General features: G+C 42.6%; 1 protein-coding gene across 1 annotated transcript in view; it reads left to right on the top strand.

Annotated features, from left to right (window-relative positions):
• The window catches only part of FLI1 (Fli-1 proto-oncogene, ETS transcription factor), a 172199-nt gene that overhangs the window by 115302 nt on the left and 31541 nt on the right, over positions 1–25356 (top strand). Inside the window, exons 4-5 of the mRNA XM_006901379.1 lie at positions 430–633; positions 14106–14171. Of these exons, the coding sequence (XP_006901441.1) occupies positions 430–633; positions 14106–14171 (270 nt within the window). The remainder of the gene's footprint in view (positions 1–429; positions 634–14105; positions 14172–25356) is intronic.

The following is a 25356-nucleotide window of genomic DNA, read 5'->3' on the forward strand; positions in this document are numbered from 1 at the left end:
ATGGTCAGGCAGAAGTTCTCATCTTCAGGGATTTAAATATCCTTAAAGGCGCAGAAGGAGGACACTGGGATTAGTTCTGTGTTAATGGCTGATGCCGTTTGGTTTTCCAGATGTGTGTGTGTGTCCCTCTAAAGAAATGAGTTCTTTTAAGAAATCACCAATATTTTAAAAAATACTAGTGGTTTGCCTTTGTAAAAGGTGACAGCCTTGTGTTTAATTCACTTGAATGCCCTTTGAAACTGTAACAGTCATCCTGAGTGGGCAGACAGTGTGGCTGAACCTCCCAGGGGCCAAGTGACATGGACATGCCAGTTGTGGAGAGCCAGGCAGGTTCTGGGGATTGCTGCCCAGAGGAGTCAAGTCCCTGCCAAGGCAGAGGATCTACACAAGCCTGGACACCCATGCTAACCAGGCCCCTGTCCTCTGTAGACCCCACACTGTGGACACAGGAGCATGTGCGGCAGTGGCTGGAGTGGGCGATAAAGGAATATGGCCTGATGGAGATCGACACGGCCTTCTTCCAGAACATGGACGGCAAGGAGCTATGCAAAATGAACAAAGAGGACTTCCTCCGCACCACCTCTCTCTACAACACAGATGTGCTGTTGTCACACCTCAGCTACCTCAGGGAAAGTAAGTGCCTCCCTCCTGCCTTGTCAGCACTTAGCCTGAAGAGGAGGCTGCCCCAGTGCTGGACAGGCATCCATCCCTGGAGTGGCATCCCTGGCCTTCCAGTGTGGCCACAATCAGGGCACATCCTACATCCCCTGCCGCGTCAGTATCCTTTGCAAAGTGGAAGGAGGAGAAAGGAAAGCGGGAGAGAAGATAGAGAGCTGTGATCTCTAGAGTCTCCAGGCTGAGCTGGGCAGTGTCTTCCCTCTTCCAGAAACCACTTTGCCCTGTGATTGTATACACATGGCTACCTGCTAGTGTTTTCCTGAGCGGTGATTTATAGTTTCTGTGGGTCACTGTCAATCATCCTTGAGTCGATCGACACTAAGAACAACAACATGGGAAGTTCTGGATTTATGCATTTAAGGTTTTGATTTGCATATTCACTTTCTCTTGTGTTGTGTGGTTGCTGCTAGGCTCTGCAGTTGGTTGTGACTTGTGGTGAGCCTAGGTGTGCAGAGGGTTTTCAGATTGCCAGGCCTGTCTTCCAAGGCACCCCTGTGTGGGTTTGAACTGTTAACCTTTCAGCCTGTCATCAAGCACTTAGCCTGCTGCGACACTCTCTAACCTCACTCATCCATGGCTTCTCTTGGTGCCGCTACCTGCACATTTTGCTAAATAGGAAGGTGACAGATGTCCCAGCAACAATGAATGGATAGAAAAGCTGTGGTGCAGCCACACCATGGGAAATTGCAGCACTGAAAAACAATGAACTCAGAAAACATTGCACAATGTCAGGGAGCCTGGAGGGTATTATGCTAAGTGAAATATCTGAGTCAAAAAAGGACAGATATTTTAGAACACAGCTGTTCTAAAATAGGACAGGAGGGGTCGGCAGCAGGTTGAGGAGAGAATGGGAAAAGAGTGAAAAGATAATGAACACTGATGAGGGGAAGAACTGTCCAAAGGAACATATAATTAGACAGTATATGTATGACAGCAATCTGAAATAAGGAGTACACTGTGGGGTGGGGAGAAAAAGTGCAACAATGAATGAAAAAAAATTTATAAAAAGAAAGTGGCAGATGTTTAGCATCTCCTGGAAGCTTTGTTTCAGTATATCCAGGAGAGCTAGGCAAGATTTCTGGGTCTTTGGAGTGGAAGTTTACAGATTTGTAGAGCAGTTTGGTTTTGCAAGCAATAATTCACATACGATATGCATCATGGCATTGATGTTATTCCCCATAGCAAGCTCCCCATTTCTCCTACATATTTCCCACTTCCAGTCATCCTTCTCCCTACGCCTCCTGGGCCGGCTGATCCTTTGATCACTCTGAGGCATGTGCATTGCCCCTGGTGCTCTTGGTCACCTAGGAGGCTTCCCAGTGGTTGGGCTGGAAGGTGATGGGGTCGTCTCAGTGCAAGCTTTGCAAAGTGACAGAGCCATGGTCTCAGTGTTGTACCAGGCTCTTGGGCCAGTAAGCCTGCTTTTGTTTGTGATTTTGTTTTATTCCACGTTTTCACTCACCCTGTCAGGGACCTGCTACTGGGATTGCTCCTTTCAGAGGTGTCAGTGTTGGTGGCTGCTACCCTCTTGATCTTCTGGTCTCAAGGTTGTGGAGGTTGAGGTTCATTCATTAGACCTTTAGACTAAAAGTGTTTGGTTTTCTTAACTCTTCTTTGCTCTGGACAGAAAGAGACTCCTTAGGGCCAAGGAACTTTGGAGAGGGAGAACTTATGGAAAAAAGTCGACAGTTACTCAGGATTTCTCCAGTTAGAAGGCTCTCTAGCACCATTCTCTTTGAAACTAGATGCCCTGAGCTTTGAAATAAAATATACACTAAGAATGGAACCGGAATTATTTTAGCCTCATTGATAACTTCAGCTTTTAGTTTTACCAAAAATTTAGGCCAGTTAGACTACAATGCCCAGGTACTTGAAAATTTGCTGTCTAGTCTGAACAGAATGTTTAGGGCCAAGAATTGAGGCTACAAGAAAGCAGACTGGGCTTGCTATATGTAGACATTTTCAGATGAGCTAAATATAGCCGGTCCTGTCCCAAGATGGGCTGGGTAACCTCAGGATACATGTCGTTGCTGCACTAGGCTGCTGGGAATATTGCCAAGTCCCCCTAATGGTGAGAAGGTGATTAGTTCTCCAAACCACTTGCCATTGAGTGCCTGTGGCTCATGACAACCCCATGAGAATCAAGTAGGAGCGTTTTGTAGACTTGTCAGTGGTTGATGGTTTTAGAAGCAGATATCCCAGGGTGCCACTGCGTGGGCTCAGAGGTCCAGCTTTTTGCTTAGTAGTAGCCAAGTATGTCAACCATTCTCATGACCAGAAACTTATAGATGATGCCAGGACCCTCTGCAGTCCTCTGATGGCACTGAAAGTAACCATTTGCCTTGTATTGTTGGTCCCGTGTTGGTTAGTCCTCGATGGCTATTTCTCAGAAGTGCACCACATGGGGCACTGGTAAGGATGGACAGACACTGGCTGGAAGTTTTGGCCAGAATGTTCAGGCTGTGTGGTTAGCCCCCTCCTAGAAGCCTCTGGTAACCAAAGGGAAAGCATGGAGGATGCAGTATATGTCAGCACTGTGGCAGAAGTCTCCTTTCAGAGCCTGTGTGCAGTATGAGGTCAGTCCAAGATACAACCACTTCAAAAAGGGGTTCCGTTTATAACCTAGTTTATTTTTTTGTTTGAGACAATTTGCATTGTATAATGATTTTTATTTTTTTAACCTTTAAGTAGGTTTGGAGAGTTAAAAAGTTAAATAAAATGGGGTGTCTGATGAATAGAATACAAGGCAGAGCAGGGCTGGAAATAGACACAGAAATATCAATGACAGGAACGAGATACCAGCAATGCACAATGCTGTGTCTTTCTTGCCTCTCCCTGGCATTGTCCGTGGCTGGAGATTCGTACATCTCTGACACCTTTGCTCCCTTTGTGGGGAAAAGAGGTATAGAAGAGTATGTTCTGCAGAGCAGTTAACAAGCCCCGTCATTTTTGGCACTAGAGCCAATGCCATTTTGGAGGAATACTCAATATTCTGACTCCAGATGAGAAACAGTGTCATCTGTGCATGGATCATAAAAACAGTGCCTACCTGGAAAAGTAAAAATTATAATAGTTATATTGTTTTTGTTGTTGTTTAATGCTGTCGAGTCATAGACGACTCATAGCGACCCTATGAACGAACAGCCTGAGCACTGTTTGTACATAGAGTTTCCAGAGGCAAGCCATTTTGGAAGTGGATGCCACTCCTGCTTCCAGACTTGATTTAGTCAGGAAGCTCCAGCCAATACTGTCCACCATGGGTGCCCATTATCACGATTGGCACATCACTGTCACAGGCTTCAGCATCACAGCAACCACGAGTTACCTCTGTACAGCAACACACAGACCAGTGCTATGCCACCCAGAAGAATATTAAGGCTACAAAAAAGGTCTTGCCCCAGCACAGTATTATAATAATTCCTTTTGAGGAACAGAGACTTCAAGTTACCCACCTGAGGAAGAAGGATTTGACTCGTGATTTCTCTTTGGAGGGCCAAGCCCATCCTTCTTGGGAGTCCTTTGAGGTTGGGTGGGGTTAGCCTGCTGAGGTGCCCTGCAGGTGTCCCCAGTCTATTAGTGTCTGCTCTGGGAGTTCCTGCAGACCAAGATGCTTTGAATTCATCACCAAATTTCCAGAAAAGGTTTGGGTGAGTAAATGGAGCACGGGGAAGGGGTGCAGTGCTGATTCCTGGTGCTTTGCCCTCTGTCCAGTAGAAGGGCAGGATTCTGTTCAGGAGGGGGAATGGCTGCACCCTCAGCACAGAGGAAGGCCTTAGGGCAAAGGGGTGGGGGACTGGTTACTTGACTCTGCCAGGTAGAAGAATCCACAGTGGCTGTGTTTCCTTGGAGTGGTGCCATTTGTACTTGTGTGACAAAGGGGAAGCTTTTTAAGATAGGGGTTCCACTGGCATACAGCTTAAACCTTCACAAAGGTGTTGCTTGGGGAGGGGAGTCTTGTGGGCTGTCAGACCGACTCATAGATGACTCTCCAGTGGGTTTTCAAAGGCAGTAAATCTCATGGGAGTTGATTGCCTGTCTTTCTCACAAGGAGCAGCTGGTGGATTCAAACCATGTTTCTTTGGGTTGGCACTGCAGCTCTTTACTACTGGAACTCCTTAGGGTGAGGAATAGCAGTCTTGTTAATCCCTAACTTAGAGGGGGAAAACATTAAGTCCGTTATTCTTGAGTTACATGCATTTGCTCCATAGAGCAAATGACTGTTAGGACATAGATGGCCAGGCTTTTCTTCCAAAGTGCCTCTGGGTGGATTCAGACTCCCAGGATTCTGGTTAGCAGGCAGCCATGTGAGTCAACCTAGATGTGTCTTCACTGTGTAACTGGGGCTCAGCTTGTAGCTCCCCAGGACACTACCCTGACAACTACTCATTATAAAACCACTATAAAGCCATGGCAGCTGAGGTCAAGAATACTTCCAAAACTGGACCATAAGTGTATGGCCTGTGGAGTGCTGCTTGGCACCTATCAGGCCTCATCGTTCCCAGACTGAAATGGCCACCAGCTTGTGTGAAGGAACAAAGAGAAGTGCCCTGTACCACGGTGATCCTCATCTCCATTTAGAATTGGCCTCGTTCCTCCTCAGCCTCTGCCAGTGAGGGCCAGACCCCTCTCTCCCAGTCTCTTTCCATTAGTACCAAAAGAGAAATGCTTTCAGAAAGCACACCTTTTGGTCTCTGGAATGAGCCAAGCCCATCAGCACAGTAACTGAGATCTCCTGGGGCTTGGTTGGTGGCCACGCCCCATATAGCAGAGGTGCTGTTTGAGGAAGGCAGTGAGCTTTGGACCAAGCAGATCTGGAGACACCTCCCCTGACAGGAGAGCCCTCAGCAGCTGGCAGTTCAGACTCAGGACCGCTGGGGCGCATTGGAGGGTGTTTGAGAGACTGAAAGCTGTTGCAGGTAGGGGTAGTTAGTGCCAAAGAGAAAAGAAAATGGGCTTTTTGTTAATTTACTCCACCCACCCCCATTTTACGGAATGATATGTTGTGTGTGTCTATGTCTGACCTATGAACAATACTAAAAACCCGCATTTTTAAACAGCCATGACAGAAGACAGTGAAGTACATTGTGTGATATTGAGGCCCCTGAAAAGATACCAGTTTTGATTCCCACTTTTAATATAAACATAATGGGAAATACATTTTGCATTTTGTGGTGTTCCCACCTGCAGTCTCAGTCAGGCAAAGGTGTGGGACTGGGAAATTAAGTGGGTGAAGTGTTACCATTCCATATACTAGGTTCTGACCGTCAAAGGGGAAAGGACACAGGGGGAACAAAAGGCCAGACTTGGTGGGGATTCAATAGGCAGTCAGATCTTTTGTATCAAAACCACAGCACTGCTTGTCTGCCAGCTTGCTTCTTCGCCTTCCTGGGATTGGGATGTTGGGGCAGCTAGCACAGTAGACTCAAGGAACTGAAGGTGCAGCAGGAGGAGCTGGAGGAGTCTGTGTTTGTAGAGGCCGAGACAAAGCCCTTTGTGCTGGGCATCCTCTCTTGGCTCCAGGTGGTCCAGAAGAAAAGCAGGCTGGATGGAGGAAACCCAGAGAAGACAGCCCTATTGTGGGGCTTGTCCACGCCTGGAGAGTGGCACTGTGTTCACTTCCACCTTCCTCCAGACCCCAAGCACTGCATCTGGCAACAATGGACTCCAAAATGGAAATATATTTCATTATGATTTTATGTTAGAATAACTTTCCCAGTTTCAATAGCAGACACTGACAATGTTGCTCGCAAGCTTTGGAGAAAGATCAGAGTTGGTCCCTGCTTCCTGAGCTGTCCAGCCACATAATTCCAGGCAAATCCCTTGACTTTCTGAATTTTTATATCCTCAGCTGTAAAAGACAGAGTGATGTGGCAGTGACTTTTTATGGCTCACAGAAGGATCAAGTGAGAGGGTGGATGAAAGGGGTAGCTCTACAGAAGTACTGGGTCAGGAGAGACTGGGAATTGAGAGGTGACAGCACCTTCCTGAGTCTCTTATGCCCTCCTGAGCCCTCTCGAATCTTCCTGAGCCCTCCCAAGTCCTCTTGAGTTCTCCCAAGCCCTCCAGAGCCTTCCTGAGTCCTCCTGGGTCTCTGAATCCTCCTGAGTCCTCCCTAGCCCCCCTAGGTCTCTGAGTCCCTGAGTCCTCTTGTGCCTGCACAGTGCACAGATGCCACCTGGGGGTAAGGACCTTCAGCACTGTAGACCCAGGTGTGGGTGGGCTGCACATCTTCATGCTCAGAACAAGTCCCCTTAAAAGTACACAGTGCCACCCTCTAGAACTGTGGAAACTGGTTCAAAACCTCCAAGAAGAGGGAGCAGGCTAACTTCTTTAGAGAGAAGCGAGAGCTTCCATCTCTTGAAAAAAGGCAGCCTCTCCTTCTAGGAATGAAATGTAAACCAAGAACAGTCTTCAGGCTGTTCTTCCTTTTACTAGGCTACCGTGAAATATGTATTTCATAAAAGCTTTGGAGAGGTCAAATGATCATTTCTGTTGACTTTCTGGAAGTTTCTTGTGGAATTCACATGTACTCAAAGAAGAACTTTTACCAAGGGAAAAGTTTAATAAATATGGTTTATCTAGGCTTTGTGCTTTTTCCTCTAAACCTACATGAACGGCTTAGTTTACTATTCTTTTTCTTGACTTGCTCCAGCAGCAAAGCTTTAGCCTAAGGGAAGGAATGTGAGGACAAGAGCAACAGACATTCTTGGCCCTATTCCTGAGACTTTTTTCCTATTGTAATTTTGTTTCATCTCCTAGTTGTATCTAGTCACAGAGGGCTGCTTTTTTATAGCAGAGCCCATTCATAACTCCAATTTTAGGGCAAGACTATAATAGCTCAGCAAGTTATCTTATAAGGGGCTTGTTGTAGGTAATGATGATGCCTGTGGAAGGAAGTGTTATACAAATAGTAATAATAGTTGTTTTTGTTAGGTGCCATTCAGTTGAGTACTGCTCATAGTTACCCTCTGAACAACACATCTGAATCCTATCCTGTGTCCTCCTCATTGTTTCTGACATACGTGAGCCATTTCAGCAGTCACTGTATCGGTCTGTCTTGTTAAGGGGCTTTTCTCTTTCATCATCTCTTCATCTTTCCAAGCAGGATGTCTCTTTCCAAAGAATAGCCTTTTCCAGCAACATCCCCAAAGTATGTTAGATGAGGTTTCACTATCCTTGCTTCTAAGGAGCATTCTGGCTGTACCTTCTCCAAAACGTAATCAATTTGTTCTTTTGGCAGTCCATGGGCTCTTCAGCACTCTTCTCCATCACCACAGCTCAAAGGTATCGATTCTTCTTACTGTAAAAAAAGTAGCTAGGATTTATTGGATACTGCTTTGGTTATGTAGTGTGGCTATAACAGAAATAGCACAAGTAGGTGGTGTTTACAAATAAATTTATGCCTTCACAGTTTTGGGAACTAGAAGTTTAAAATAAGGGTGCTGGCTCTAAGGGAAGACTCATTTACTCTCTGTTGGCTTTGGGTAAGGGTCTTGATCTTTTCAACTTCAACTTCTTGGTGATCTTCATTTGATGTGATGTCTAGCTTCTCCCATTTCTGCTCTTTTGCTTTCACATTAAACTGTTCTCAAAGGAGATTGATGTCACACTGCACTGATTTTTCCATTTACATGACAAAGACAGTGCATTTCCAAATGAGTTTGTCACCACCTTTAGGGGGAAAAATTCTTCATTGAAGTCCGTTCAACTCATGGAGCCCTTTCATCAGGTTACTGAGACTGTAAATCCCCAGGAGCCAGATAGACACTGCCTGTCTTTGTCCAGGAGTGGTTGGTAGAGTCAAGTCTCAGAGCTTTCTGTTAGCAGCTCAACATCACTACCAGCTATCACTGATGTGCCCCCACCAGGACTCTTAACCACAGGTGTATAAATTGTGATTAACAAGACATATTTTGGGCAGGGAAACAATTTACTATAACAGCCATGCCTGGAGCCAGTGACATTTCTGAGCACTTTACATAAGTTGTTTAATCTTCTCAACTAAAATAAAATCAATAGCCATTGAATAGGTTTCAACTCTTGACAAGTAACACCACCAGTTGGTTCTTGGTATTTAACAATCTTAACTGTCTTTACTTTGTGTCTGGGAGTGCCCAGAATGACCAGTGGCAGTTGTTTGAACTAGACTCATGTGCTTTGGGTAGTTGGATCATTCTTGTAAAGATGTTTTCCTTCTTGTCTGAGCTAATAAGGTCTGTATCTCCTCTGAGGTACACAACCAAATGCCACAGCTTGGTGGGGAGACAGCTCCATTCCCACATCCACTCCACGGTTGGCTCCAAGAGTGGAGTAGAGAAAAAAAATAAGTATGATCTGGCTGTCCATTCCTGCTCCAAACCTCAGTACCAAAGCAAGTCCATCTGATTACAGGGACAGAAAAGGGATGTCAGGATATTTCTGCACTTTTAAACACCTATGTCAGACCTGTCATGAATTGTAAAGAGCCTCACTGGAAAGTGTCTAAGTGCTTGGCTGCTGGTCACAATGTCAGCAGGTGGAACCCAGCAGCTGCTTCAAGGGGAGAAATGGCGTTAGCTTGTAAAGCTCACAGCTGTAGAAACACCATGATGCAGTTCTGTTCTGCCCTGTAGGGTCACTGTAGATTAGGATCCACTCAACAACAATGAATTATTTGGGAAAGTAGATCCTTGCCTTGGTTTTGTTGGATTTCTAGGATTTCCTCAGGAGAATGTCCCATAGATTCCCAAAAGAGCAGATATATCTTGCAGAAAGTGCATCCAGAGTGCTCTTTGAAGGCAAATGTGGCAAACCTTCATCTCACCAAGGTAGGAGATGTTGCTAAGAGAGTCTATTCCTTGGAGAGGGACTTTATGCTTGGAAATAGGGAAGAGGGTCAGCGAAATAGAGGGAGACCTTCAACCAGATGGGTTGACACAGTGACTGCAGCAATGGGCTCAAGTGTGTCAGAGATGATGAGAATGATACAGAACTCAGATCTGTTATTCATAGGGTTGCTATGACTTGTACTTGACCTGATGGCACTTAACAACAACAGGAGAACTTAAGGAAAATATGGAAAGCGCTACCATTTTACAAATAAAATTCTTCAGTTAACTTTAAATAAAGAACAAGCATTGTTTTAAGAAAGGGAACAAGCCAGAAAAAAAAATACCATCTTTTCAAAATGCCTTGACTAAAGAATACAACACTATTGTGCATATCAGCTTTTTAATTTTTTAAGATCAGAACTGGGTTTGACAAGCACTGTGGCAATTGGACAATTAAAACAGACTTTCAAGGGGGGGTGAAGAAAAAAAAAGAAGAATGAACTGGGGAGGAGGGTAGAGAAAATAGTGCAACAGTGAATGAATGAAAACCCAAAATCTCTGTAAATGTTCATTAAACTTAATAAAATTTAATAATTAAAAAAAAGATTGTAAATCAGCACTCAGGCATGACAGAATATTCTCTAAGACTTCTCTCTGATGGCTATGTAAAGAAAGGTGAGGTCTCCCACCTTACCCACACCCACCTTCCACTCCTCCACCCATAATGAACCCACTCTCCTCTAAAAAAACAAAACATAAAACTGAAACCAAATTAAATTCTTCATCACAGCTGAAAGAATTGTACTGATTATATTGGCCACAATGTAACAGACCCCTGCAGGCCTGGTTTTTCCTAAAAATCTATTACCTCAAAGCCAAACATGTTTACTGTTTGGTCTTACAGAAAAAAAGATTGTTGACTTCTGCTCGGGCTCAATCCTTTTGTTTTTTCTTATGATAAAATTAAGGTCTAGATATCATGTCACTTACCATGGGGGATGGTGGCATAAGCAGCAGGACCAGAGCTCTGTTTTGCTGATTCTCTGACCTGTGTTCTCACTGGAGGCCAGGGGTTTGAGGCCTGCTAAGCCATTCAGAAGGAGCATGGAACTTAGAGGGGAGCAGTCCCAGCTGCACCCCATCCAACATTCCCTCCTAATTCACTCTGACTCTAACCCTGTGAAATTATTATAGTCCTGCATGATTTACACAAAAAGAGGAGGAAAAATAATGACATTAACCCCTTCCTTTCTTCTACTCTTACTAATTCCTTAATTCATATGCCACTTCCCACCTCCCCCTTTTAACTATGAGAAACACATATGTAACAAAACATTTGCCATTCTTCCATTCTTCATGTGTACAATTTATTTACAATTGTGTTGAGAGGACTCAAACTTGCTGTTAAGTGCAGAGTACCTGAAGCTAGTGGGAGAAATGATGCTGTAGAAGTTGAACAGATTATTTTAAAGGACAGTTTGAGATGCCTTGTTGTTATTGTTGTTTACCATAGAGTTGAAACGGACCCATAACCAACCCTCCAGCGAGTTTTCAGAGGCAGTTAATCGCATGGGAGGAGATTGTCATCCTTCTCCCTTGGAGCTGCTAGTGACCTCGAACCGTGTGGTAAACTATTGTAATAATTTATGAGAAGATTTGGAGCTTAAAAAAAGGTGGGAGGTTAGGGGAAGAACATAGGAACACACTCAGCATTTCTGAAACTCAAGGAATAAAAGAAAAGAAATATTCAAGCCTTTGATTGCAAGGCTGAAGTGTTCTGCAGACCAGATATTAAATAATGCGGAATGCACCAAAAGAAAATGGAAAGAATACATGGGGCCACTGCACCATAAATAACTGGCTGATATTCAGCCATTACAAGAAGCAGCATACGATCAAGAACCAGTGATATTGAAGAAGGAAATCCAAGCTTCACTAGAGGCTCTGGCAAAGCCAAGCCCTAGGAATTGATTACCAATTGAGATGTTTCAGTAAATTCACAGTGCTTGCTTGTCTATACCTAGGAATTTGAAAGGCAACTACCTGCAAAACTGATTGGAATAGATCAATATTTGTACCCATTCCAAACAAAAGTGATCCATCAGAATGTGAAAATTATGGAACAATATCATTAGGTAAAATTTTACTAAAGATAATTTAAAAATTATTATAGCAGTGTATTTATAAAGAACTACCAGAAATTCAAGCTTCAGAAGAAACATAGAACAAGAGATATCATTACTTTTGTCAGATTTGCCTAAATTCATAGAATACCAGAAGGATGTTTACCTGTGTTTTATTGATTAAGGAAAATAATAATAACATAATGTGGGTAACATTAGGATGAATGGGAATTCCAGGACACATAATTTTGTGCTTATGTGGAACCTGTGCATAGACTCAGAAGCAGTCTTTCCAATAGAGCAGGAGACGTAAATGGTTTAAAATTAGAAAGACACGTGTCAAGAATGTGTTCTTTTAGCATACTTATTTAATCTATATGTAAATAATCTAAGAAGTTGAACTATATAGAGGAGAGAGCAACATTAGAATTGGAGAAAGATTGTCATTGGCAATCTGCACCACGCAAGGATTCAACCTTTGTTGCTGAAAGGAATGAGAACTTAAAGCCTTTGTTGATGAAGACCCAAGACTACCAGGGCTTTCATATGGATTACACTTTAACAAAATGAAACAAATCTTCACAAATGGACCAATGAGCAACAACATGGTAAGCTGATAAATAAATTGAAATTGCCAAATATTTATTTTACATGGATCTGCTGCGGAAGGAGCAGTCAAGAAATCAAAAAGCATAGTCTATTGGGTAAATAAGCTGCAAGGGTCCTCCTTTAAATATTAAGAAGCCAGTCACTGCCTTGACAACTAAGGTGTGTTAGAGTACCATGCTGTTTTCCGTAATCCCATATGCATGCAAAATATGGATAATTAATAAAGGAGAACAAATAGAAATTAATATATTTTAATTCTTGTATTGGCAAGGTATATTGAATCTACTACAGACTGCCAGAAAAACAAACATCTATTTGAGGAGAAATGCTATAAGATTGCTCCTCATTGAGGAAACATCAAACTACTTCCAGAGTGGTTGTACCATTTTACAGTCCCACCAACAGTGTATGAGAGTTCCCACCTCTCCACCTCCTCTCCAATATTTATTGCTCGTTGCCCTGCTAAACTTTGCCGCTGCAAAAAGGTTATATCTCATTGTGACCTCGATCTGCATCTCTCTTATCGCCAGGGATTTTGGTCATTTCTTCATGTTTCTATTGGTCTTAAGAACATACTCCTCTGTGAAGTCTTTCCATGTCTTTTGTCTATTTGGTAATAGAGTTATCAGTCTTTTTCTTGGAGGCCCATTAATATTCTGTAAACTTTCATTAGGAGACCCTTGTCTGAGATGATATTACAATTTGGTGTTTCCTCAAAAAGCTGAACATAGAAACTCAGTATAACCTAGATATTCTACTACTAGGAATATACCCTAAGGATTAGAACTGAGACACAAATGAAGATTTGTACACCAGAATTCATAGCAGCATTATGATTCACCGTTGAAAGAATAAGGAAACAGCCCAATGTCCAACCACAACTGAAGTGATTGAGAAATTTAGCCTCATAACGACAAACGCTACATAATACCATTATTGTAAAAATAGAAGGATAACTAGGAAAACATGTGTGGAGAATCAAGGAGGGAAGGTATGGGAGCAGGGGGTGAGGATGGGTTGCACAATTTTGTGGTTGGAGGGAGGGGGTGAAAGAAATGGGAAGACTCCAGAGGGGACCTGAAAAGACAGGGTAATGATGGGCAAGGTCTAATGGTAATTAATTTTATAAACCCTGATGCATGGGAGTAATTGTATGGAACACAATATGAATAAAGAATAGTGTGAAGCACAATGTATATGAACTTTATAAGCAAACCAATATAATTTTTTTTAAAGATGCTCCTTAGAAACCAAGATAGTGAGACTTTGTCGAGGGTCAGAAGAGAAGAAAACCATCAATAAATAGACTAATAGTGCCCACAGCAGTGAATTAAAACCTGCAGAGTGTGAGGCTAGTGTAGAATGGTGGTGTTCTGTTCTACTGTACACAAGCTGACTAGGAGTTGGAACTAACTGCGTGGCACCTAACAACTGTGTTGAACCTGTTTTGTGATCTTCACCCATTAGCTGTTTCCAAATTGTCCCATTATCCTTACAGGGTCTTATTGTATCCTAAGCAGCTATTAGGGAGCTCTAGTGGCCTAGTGGTAGGAGGACTCTGTACTACAATCCTGAAGGCACCTGGTTCAAATCCACCTACTGCTTCTCAGGAAAAGGATGGATAGTCTCCTTCTCTGTGATTACTGCCTCAGAAACCTGCTGGAGGTTCAACTGTGGATTGGCTCTGACTCGATAGTTCACGACAACAACAAGCACCTCTTCTCCTTTTGTCTTCTTCCTATCTCCAGCTGTTCATGTCAGAATTTATTTATTTATTCATTCATTCGTTTATTATTTTTATTTATTTATTTATTATTTCTATTATTTCTTTATTAATTTTTTATTTTATTTTTTTTCTATATTAAATTTTTGCTTTGTTTTCCAGGTTCACTGCTGGCCTATAATACAACCTCTCACACAGACCAATCCTCACGGTTGAATGTTAAAGAAGGTGAGCTGCTTCTGTCATGCACTTTGACTTGACTTTGGAGACAGATACTAACTGATCGCATGATGCTAGGCTTGGTGTGGGGATTCTCAGTTATGTGAATCAGTCTCTTATTTCTACTCAATTTTGTCAGCATCCAGGACAAGAAGCCAAAGTTAATGCTACATACACCTTTAATTACAAAATCACAAGACTTGGGTTTTAATATTTTTCTTGTTTTTGTACATTCATATATATTGTGTTTTATATAATGAATTGATCAGTGCCTTTTATCACCTGCCTCATCAAATCCCCAGTGCACTTTGCCTATTCCTTCAAATACACTCCCCTGACCACCATCTGCCTACTAATTTCTGCTGCCCACAGGATTTCTGTCTTCTATGGCTTCTCCCCTTAAAATATAAACTATCTCATGGAAAGGAGGCAGCTCTGCTCTTAGAATGAAATGTATACTGTTATTTTTTAAGCTGAAAAATGATATTTTTCTCTAGTATGTTTATGTTTTAAAGTTATTTTCTAATATATTTAATCAATGACAGTTTAGTTTGAAGTAGGTGATCCATGGCCTTGGTTTGTTTGAGAAAAACACAAAACTCGATTTTAGCAAATTCTTTTTGCCAGTAAGTATTTAAAGCAAGCATTACAATAGGATTTCTTGACTTCTTCATTTATAAAACATAGTGAGTTTTTTGTTCCACACCCTATACTAGATTCTGGATATTTAAATAATTTGTGTCACCTGATGTAAGGTGTGTATGTATATGATGAAGAAAAAAAAGAACAATTCCACGGAGATGTGGACATTTGAGAGGTGCCTTAAGACATGATTAGGAATATGGTAAGATTTCTCCCTTCCTTAACTCACTCAGGTCTGCCTTCTTTGAACACACATTTTTTCAAATAAAATTTTTCTTTTAATTGTGATTTTAGCAAAAGTTTACAGAAATGTTAGATTTCCATTCAGTCATTGTTGCACACATTTTACCCCCTCTCCATCCCTTCCCTCTCCTCAGTTCACTTTTTTACCTTTTAAAATATTCGTTCACTGTTACATGTTGGTTTCTTGCATCTTGATGGAGGACAAATAAGCAAAGTTTTGGGTTCTGTTTGATTTGTGATATTGATTTCCCCCACACAAGCAGGTGTCAATTGGACTTTTGCCCCCCATTTTGGCCAACTCAAGGGTACAGGCCTATTAAAAGTGTATCTTTAATATTCTGTAGGGATTTATTAATTTATTAATACATTTATTAATTTTAGAATAAACATTCTTTAAGTGGTACAGCAGTCATTTGTCTTTTTGCTGTACTGAATAATTTGGAGTTGTTGTGATGCTGAACACTGAGCCATAATCCTGTCAAATACCATAATCATTACCCATCATGGACAGTATTTGGAGGAGCTTTCAGATTGATTCATGTTTGGAAGCAGGAGTGGCATCCACTTACTAAACCGGATGCCTCTGGAAACTCTATAAACAAACAGAAATGATGTTAATTATAGAACAGAGCTCAGGTCCTTTGTTCATAGGGTTGCTATGCATGATATTCAACTTGATGACACTTAACTACTGCTAAGTGTGTTTTATCTGGAGGAACTCTCTACTTTGTACATTACTCTTCGTCAGTTTTTTGTACAGAGGTAACCTGGGTTTACTGTGATGCTATACCTTGTGCCATTGAGGTATCAAATACCGTAATGGTTTGCCCATGTGGACAGTGTTTGGTGAAGCTTCCGGTTGTAAAACAGGTTTGGAAGCAAGGAGTGGCATCCACTACCTAAACCACATGCCTATGCAAAACCTATGAATTTAGAGAAATGCCGATAGTTATGGAAAGATATTAGGTCTTTTGTTCATAAAGTATGAGATGAGTCATACTCAACGGCAGTCAACAACAATAATAACAACACTGTTGCACAATTACTTCCCTTCCTCCCTTTCCCCCAGTCCTCTTTGCAATGTACCTCTTATTCTAGGCTATTGTACGTATAATGCCTAATCATATCCTTTTAAACAGTTATTTCCTTCATCTGTTCCAATGCAGTGTTCATTATTTATCTCCTCTTAGTTTCCTAACAACCCCCTGTCAGGCCTGTTACAATGGAGTGTGAAGGCAGAAGTTTCGAGCGTTCATTGCACCTGGTGTAGCAAAGCATCGTGCTTCAGAGCTGGGAAGAGCTTCGCTATCTCTCAGTTCAGTGTTCATGGATAATAGAAGGGAAAGAGACACAAGGTCATGTCTTTGCTCACCTGGAACCTTGTGTTCTCTGTTAAAAAATTTGTATTTCGATCAGGACTAAATCATGCTATGAAGGAAATATCCAGTATCTTAAATCTGCCTTTGTTGTTATGTGCCATCGAATTGCCTGCGACTCATAGCGACCCTATGTACAATAGCCCTAAACCCTACTCTATGCCTTGCCAATCTTATTGTCTCCAACACACCTATCCCCGTTACCCCAGTCACTGAATCAATCCATCTCATTGAGGGTCTTCCTCTCTTGCACTGTCCCTCCACCTCCCAAGCATGATGTCCCTCTCCAAGGATTGATCCTGCCTTGCAACATATCCAGAGTATGTCAGAAGAAGCTTCAGAATCATTGCCGCCAAGGAGAAGCCTGGCTTCACCCTCTCCAGGACTAACTTGTTTGTTCTCCTAGCAGTCCATGGGTTATTCAATACTCTTCTCCAGCACCACAGCTCAAAGGCATTACCTCTCCTTCTATCATTCCTAGTCACTGTCAAACTCTCTGATGCATAGCAAGTAATTGAAAAGACCATGGCCAGTAAGGTGCACCTTAGTCTCCAGACTAACATAGTTGCTCTTCAGTACTTTGGAGAGGTCTCTGTCACCAGACTTTCCCATGCAATTCGTCTTTTAATCTACTGGCTGCTGGTACCAAGAGTGTCTGTCGATTGTAAACCCCAGCAAACTGAAGCTGTTGACAATATCAGTCTCTTACCATCTATCATTATACTACTGATTAGCTCAGTGGTGAGAATCTTTGTTTTCTCGATATTGAGCTTCAATCCATATTGAAGGCTGCAGTCCTTGACCTTCTGCAGCAAGCGCTTCTGGTCCTCCTCAGTTTCAGGAAGCAGTGTTTTGTCATCTGCAGAACACAGATTGTTGATGAGTCTACCTCCAATCCTGATGCCACATTTCTCTTCAAAGAGCCCAGCCTCCTGGATAATCTGTTCCTCATATACATTGAAAAGATATGGAGATAGGACACAACTTTGACGCACACCCGTTCCAATTTTGAATCAGAGAGTGTTTCCTTGCTCTGTTCTGACGACTGCCTCCTGGTCCAAGTATAAGTTTCGCATAAGCGCAACCAAGTGTTCTGGGTTTCCCATTCTTCTCAGAGTCAGCCACCATTTGTTGTTATCCACACAGTCAAATGTCTTTGCATAATCAATGAAATACAGATAGAGATTCCTCTGGTACTCTCTTCTTTCAGCCAAGATCCACCTGACATTAGCTATAATATCCCCAGAGCCACAACCTCGTCTAAATCCAGCCTACACTTCAGATAATTCTCTATTGATTTGTTGTTCCAGTTGGTTTTGGATAATCTTCAGCAGAATCTTGCTTGCATGTGATATCAGTGATACTGTTTGATAATTTCCACTCTCTGTCAAATCACCTTACTTTGGAATGGGAACAAATATAGACCTCTTTCAGTGAATTGACCAGACGCCAGATTTCTTGGCACAATTTGGTGATCACATCCAGGACTACATCTGTCTGTTGAAATACGTCATTCAGTATGCCATCAATTCCTGGGGGTTTGTTTTTTGTCAATTCTTTCAAAGCAACTTTAACTTCTTCCTTCATCACCACAGACTCTTGCTCATACATTATTTTATGCCTTTACACATTCATATTTCTTCTTTATTTCCCTCTCCCACCCTACCCTGATTCAGTCTGTTTCTACTTCTTAAGTAACACCAAATGGTGTTTATTTGTGTGATTTTTTTTCTTCTGTGAAAGTAAGTTGTATTAGCTCTTTCTGCATTCTGAATCACATTTTACATGACTATCTATTTTACTATGATGCCACAAATACCAGGTTCTAGGAGAGGATAGTTAGTATACTGGCAGACACGTTGGATTGGAGTGAGCACTACTGGCTTACCTTGAGCACATTTCTGCATCTTGAATGTCAGTGTCCTGTCGAATGGAGGGGCTGGGAGAGTCAAGCCAGATTGTGGAGCTCTTGGTCCCCAAGATGAGCTGGGAGACACTCCTTCCCACAGTCATGCTGCTCTGATCTCTGTGAAGTTCCAAGCAGAGCTTTTGGAAAATGAGAATCCTTTGCAGTGGAGAGAAGGAAGGAGCGGAGAGCAGCACTCACCTCCTGACTTCTTAATAGGTACTGTTCTGTTAGCTCCGACTCCTGCGAGTTCTGTGTACAGCAGTACAAAACCTTGCCCTGCCCAGTCCTGCTCCATCCTCAATGTCTGCTGGGCTAATGCCCACACTTTAGTTACTGTGTCAGTCCTTCTAATTGAGAGTTTGCCTCTTTTTCACAGGCCCTCTTCTTTACCAAGTGTGATGTATTTCTCCAGCAACTGGCACCTACTGACATGTTCAGAGTACCACCATCCTTGTTTCTAAGGAGCGTTAAAAGTCTTCCCAATTCCTCATCTCTCCAGCCTGAGTGCCAGTTGAGGCTCTGAATTAGAACCAGTGATGGAATTTCTGACATCGGGCTTATAAGACAAATTTACTTTCAGAAGCTAGTTTGTTAGATTTGAACTGTAGGGATATCTATCCCATGGTTTCTCCGGGAGTCTCAGCTGTCAGCCCTCCCCTGTACCTTCTGTACTGAATGTCCTCTTGGGTTCTTTTGTGTTCTGAGAGCATGTTTGTCATGCTGCTGGGCTCCTTCACGCGGACTGCAGGAGTGGCTTTCATCAGAGATGAATTAACTATAGAGTCCTGGTAAATACACACTGACTGCCAGGACTTCATTCAGGTGCTGCCGGGATTGTGCTTGGGCCCTGGTCTCCAGAGAGGATTGCTTCTGCATTTTGCAGGTGCATCTTTTGTCCCCAGACAAGCTTTCCACTTGAACTTCCTTGCTCTTCTGGACTCCCCTCTTTTGAGGTGGTCTCAGTCTGCTTGAATGACCCATCAAGCCACAAAACAAAGTGCATTAGCAAGACAAAGGTGCCCAGGCTTTGAGCGCCTGCCCTTCTTTCACCTTCTCTCTCCCCCTCTTCTGCTCAGCTCTAAAGGCTATATTTAGTTTTAAAAAACGTTATTGGTAAAACAAACAGAAGACTTCGTGTAGCTGAGGTTCCAGTTTGTTTGACTAAGACGTACCAGACAAACCTCAAGTTCACCCAAAGCTGTGGAGGGGCACATGTGTATGTGTGAACACCAGTGTATGTGTTTGCACGTGTAAATATTCTATCTTTTGAGAATGGCTGCCGTCTCAAAGGATTGCTTGTGCCCAGGAGGTAGGATTATGTTTAATACACTAGTTTATAAAACCCTTTCATATTAAATATTTTGCCGACATTTATTGGGCCTAGCTAGAACACAAATGCTTCCTGTAACTTTCAGTTTTTAAATATTTGGGCTCTCAGTTTCTGTTACGAATTCACAAAAGCAGCCAAAACTGTCATCACCACAAGGCTTAACACAAGACATATTCACAAGCTTTGGATCCTCACTAAGTCCCTGTGAAGGAACTATGGTGGATTAGTACATCCCGTGCCGGCCTGCTAGCTGAAAGTTTTCTGGTTTGCATTCACCAGCTGCTCTGTGGAAGAAAGATGGTCTTTTTCCTCTCTTAAAGATTTACAGCCTCAGAAACCTGAGGGCTGGCCACCAGGAGTCGTAATGAACTCAGTGGCAGTGAGTCTGGGCTTTGGTTTGCATCTCTGCCACATAGGGAGCATTATCTCCATTTGCAGATAAGAAAAGTGAGGTTTCCACAATATTAAGTGGCTTGCAGCGGGACCACAGTATGCATGGGCAGTGCAAAGTCTCAGAATCAGACAAGAGTAAAGTCTCATAAAGGCATCCTTTTTAGCTGTCTTGTCAAAAAAAATAATAACTCACTCAGATGTGGTTTTGCTGTAGACTGGCTTTCTTCCCACTCCTGTTCTCACAGTTTCTCCACCTTCATCATTAATGGCTCCCCTTAACACCACTGATGGCTTTCATTTCGCAAAGATTAATTTACTCTCGTCCTGAATACACAGAGAATCACCCCAAGAGTCTTTGAAACTCCTGAAGCTGGGCTTCACTTTTGGGCAGTTAAGTGAGCCTCTCTGGAGTTGATGTCTGGTATTTGAACTTGTATAAACTCTGAGTGACATGTAACCTGCAGCCCTTCCTCACTCTACAGAGGAGAACCAGGAAGAAGAGAATGAGACACATCTCAGAGCTAGCCTGCAGTCGCTTGAAGAGTGTGTGTATGTGTGTGTGTGTGTGTGTGTGTGTGTCTCTGTCTCTGTGTGTGTGTGTGTGTGTGTCTGTGTCTGTGTGTCTGTGTCTGTGTCTGTGTGAGAGAGAGAGACACCGACCTGCACTTTTCCTAGTTTATAAAAGGAGAGCACCATCCATTGGCTTACTGAAGGTGTGGAGAAGGAAGGGAACAGATGATTCGGATTAGCTCTTTCCATCTTTGTCATTGGTGTTGATCATTATTAGTTTTAACTTTACATTATCATAAAACTACACATTTTAGAATTTCCTTTCTTATGTCTTTGCCTCCCCTTCAAAATAATAATAAAAACTCACACATGTTATTGGGAAGGCAGTTGTGAATCGTGGCTCATACGGGTTACAGAATGGCTCTGAAGGGTTTTCGTGCTGTTATTTGCACTCAAGCTTTTCATATGTGGTCCCCCTATGTAGGTTCAAACAGTTAGTGTTTAGATCTGATGCAAACTTTGCACTACGTGGCCACGTCATGTATATGCAACTACTCTAAAAGACAGACGGTGTTGGTCATGTGATTTGGAGCATCCCAGGGTTCTGGGAGGTGGAGTGACCTGGGCACATGCATGAGTCCTGGAGCCAAGGCTTGTACTTCCTAAACCGCTTTCTCTCCGTTCTCTATTCTGGAGACACCATTGGTCACAGGCATCCACACTGGTACCACTACTTTGCTGGACAGACTCCAGCTTAAAGCCCTCCCACTGTGCTCAGTTCTAAAATCAAACTCCAGGAATCCACACATCTCCTCATAGCATCTTCACATGTCTAAACACACATTTCCTTAGTTCTTCTTCCCAAGTCCATTTCAGCCCCTCCCACCGACACTGCTGAACTCCTTGCTGGCTTCTGGAGCTCATAACCTCATCAAGACTTGAGGGACACTGAACATCAGAGTCTGGCCTAGGAAACCTTAGAGAGCTGCTGCTGCATGTCTGTACCTTCTCTGCCAAGCCCACAGTTGACTGTGCAGCGCCACTGCCAGCCTTTACCTCGGCCAGGATGTCTGTCTGCCTGCACCCTAAGTCACCAGCAGAGAAGGGAGAAAGCCCTGCACCTTCCTGCGGGCTGATTTCTGTAATGTGAGTGTGCACCCAGGATCAGCTCTCCTGCACTCATGATAATGGACTGCACATTTTCACACACAGCCTCTTATTTGCATCTCACCATGTCTTCAGGAGGTAGCAGGACAGCCCTCCTTCTGCAGATAATAAAAATAAGACTCAGGTTGATGACAGAATTAGTTGAAAGTTGCTGAGATGGTGGTGGTGGTGTGTCTGGGTGAAGTGAATGATTAAGCACCAGAAAGTTGCTAGTGAATGGTTCTAACCCACTCAGTGCCTCAGGAGGAAAAACTGGCACTCTGCTTGTAAAGGTGAGAACCTTGAGCATTCCAGCAGGTGCAGTTGGCACACACAGGTCACCGCGAGTCAGACTGGGCTTGATGATGAGCAAAACCAGGAAGGGCTTGGTGTCCTAGGTACGTCTTCCTTGTTTTCTCCTCCCACCTGGCTGTTTCTAAAGCCTTTATCTCAGCATATTTAATGCAGGCACCTGATAACAGCTGAAATATTTTTACTCTTTCAATACACTTACTGAAGGTATTGATCCCATAAGCCAGCAATATATTTAAAGAAACTCATTGCTGTTGAGTTGGAAACAACTAATAACTTTCCCGAAACAACTAATAACTTTCCCTTGGAGGGTTTTCTGAGATTGTGAATTGCAGTGGCAAGATTGCCAGTCTTTCTTCCAAGGAGTCTTTTGGGTTTTTTGGGTTTTTTTTTGGGGGGGAGGTGTTGTGTGGTTGGTTTTTTTTTTGGTTGTTGTTATTTGTTTGTTTTTTTATACTGCCAGAGAGCATTTGCTTTGGGTTAGCAATACAACTCCCCATGGACTAGGAGGCCAGGCTCCCACCAGGCATCGGTCAGTAGGGATATACTTGGTGCTGTAATGCTAAATGGGCTTCATTAGTGTTGCTACAGACTAGATGGACAATGCAAAAAATTCAAATGATCTTCTGCCAAAAATAGACCAATTAAATAGTGCTAGATCAACACAGCCTGGTTCACAACCACTCATGAAGATGCTTCAGGATTGAACAGTGTGTGTGGGATCACCAGGAGTGGAAGGTCAACTTGAGTGCAGCTAGCATAATGTGCTTTTAAATATGGTATAATGCTTGGAATAACTTAACATAGAATTTACACATAGTAAGTGCTTAGTAAAAAGCTTTCTGTATAGCATTCACTTCAGCCCTTGTGTAAGAATGACACACAAATGCGTAAAGCATTTCATTTTTTTTAAAGCTGGTTATGCAAATGAGAATGACTGACTGGCTCTGTCATCAAGCCAGAACTCACTCATCGCTGACCTTCCAGCCAGTTTTTAGAAGCTGTAAATATAACAAGAGGAGATGGACCATCTTTCTCCTGAGAAGCCTTTCGTAGATTTGAACCACATGCCTTTGGGTTGTCCGTGCAACTCCCTACTCAGTAGGCCACCAGAGCTCCCTATAAATGAGGATCATTATTATTGATATTATTATTGAAAAGAATTGATATGTCCCCTGACAGTTTATAATAGTATGCTAACATTATGTCGGGATGGTCGGGAATACCACATTACAACATACAATACTGTAGATGAGCATGTCAGGTTGCTTAACATTTTATTACAGAGATATACACCTGAGATTACTTCAGAATATTATAAAGCTATATGTAATCAGATAGAAAAAGCCTTGTTGTTGTTGTTATGTACTGTTAAGTTGCCTGTAACTCATAGTGACCATATGCATAATAGCTCTGAACTTTGTCCTATCCTGAGCCATTCTCACTGTCTCTGAAACACCTAACCCCATTATCCTAGTTACTGTGTCAATCAGTCTCATCTGGGGTCTTCCTTTCTTGCACTGTTCCTCTACCTTTCCAAGCACGATGTCCTTCTCCAAGAACTGGACCCTCCTGGCCATGTACCCAAAGTATGTGATATGGAGCTTTAAAATCCTTGCCTCCAAGGAACAGCCTGGTTTCACCCTCTCGAGGATAGACCTGTTCATTTTCTTGGCAGTCCTTGGTGTGTCCAATAATCTTCTCCAGCACCACAACCCAAAGGCATCAAACCTTCTTCTGTCATCCTTATTCAGTTTCCAGCTTTCTGAATCATAGTAAGTAGTTGCAGATGTGCACAGAATTCTCTGAGGGTAATGAAGAAATCAAAGATCATTAAACACTACAGTTGGCCATCTTCTCCAAACCCGTCACATGCCAGAAGAGACTGAGACAAGTGGCAGATCTTACAGAATCTTAAATCAAGAGTGGATCTAAAGTCTATGATCAGTGCCCTCTCTTTATTCATTTACTCACTTGCCTCCAGCTTCTGACACACCTCCAGGTACAAAGCCCCAAGGCGGAGCTAAAACTGGTTGGGCCCGAGGGCCAAGAAGAAAACCACAATCTATACCCAAGTTCTACAAGACATATCACCTTCCCATTAGAGACAGTACAACTAAACTTAAGAGACACTGGACACAGAAAAAAAAAAAAACCAACAAAAACAACTGTCAGCAGTTGACGTGGTTGGAATCACAGGAGCGAAGAAAGCTTCAGATACAGGTGGTCAGGTCATGGGTCGGATAATGGGAGATTAATTCTGAAGGCATTTGGTAGAAGTGAAGGGGTATCCTGCTGGATGGTGGAGCTGGGAAATAAGTGGGTCAAGGCAATGGGCTAAGGGCAGGGACTACACTGTAACTAATGGTTAACTCCACACTGAGGGATTTATCTTTCACTGCTCCACAAATTGCTGTCTGTCAGATACTCCTCTAAGTCTAAACATTCAGATTAAGACAGACTGGGAAGAAGGATTAGCCATCCACTTCTGAAATAGCAGGCCTCTGAAAACCCTATGTACAACACAACACACGTAGACGAACAGAAAGGGCAACCTAGGTAGAACTTTCAAGCATGGAAATACAAAGGAAGAGAAACAGTTGTAAGCAGACACTAGTGACTGGAACATGGAATGTAAGAACCATGAAAGTAGGAAAATCAGAAATTGTTAAGAAAGAAATGAAAAGCATAAATATTGACATACTATGCATTGGAGAGATGAGATGGACTGACATGGGTCATTTTGAGTCAGATGAACATATAATATTCTGGAGATGAAAAGGTGAGGAAAAATGGAGTTGCTTTCAGAGTTAAAAAAGAAATTTTTAGATCCATCTTGAAGTACAACATTGTGAGTGATAGGATTATATCCATTCGCTTACAAGGAAGTCCACTGAACACCACTATTATTCAGATATATGCACCAACAACCAGAGCCAAAGAAGAAGAAATAGATGATTTCTACCAATTCTTACAGTCAGAGATAGATCGAATATGCAATCAAGATGGATTGATGATAATGGGCGACTGGAACACAAAAGTTGGAAAGTTGGGAACAAAGAAGAATCAGTAGTTGGAAAATATGGACTTGGTGACAGAAACGAAGCTGGAGATAAAATGATTGAATTTTGCACAATAAATGACTTATTCATTTTAAATATGTTTTTTAAGAGACATAAATGCAGGTTATACACATGGATTTCACCTGATGGTATGCATAGGAATCAGATCGATTACATCTGTGGAAAAAACCACTGGAGAAGCTCAATATCAGCTGTGAAAACTAGGCCAGGAGCTGATTGTGGAACAGACCACCAACTACTCCTATGCAAG

This window comes from Elephantulus edwardii, unplaced genomic scaffold (assembly GCF_000299155.1).
Source record: "Elephantulus edwardii isolate Elephantulus edwardi_28Jun2011 unplaced genomic scaffold, EleEdw1.0 scaffold00323, whole genome shotgun sequence".
In the NCBI taxonomy this organism is placed as follows: Eukaryota; Metazoa; Chordata; class Mammalia; order Macroscelidea; family Macroscelididae; genus Elephantulus; species Elephantulus edwardii.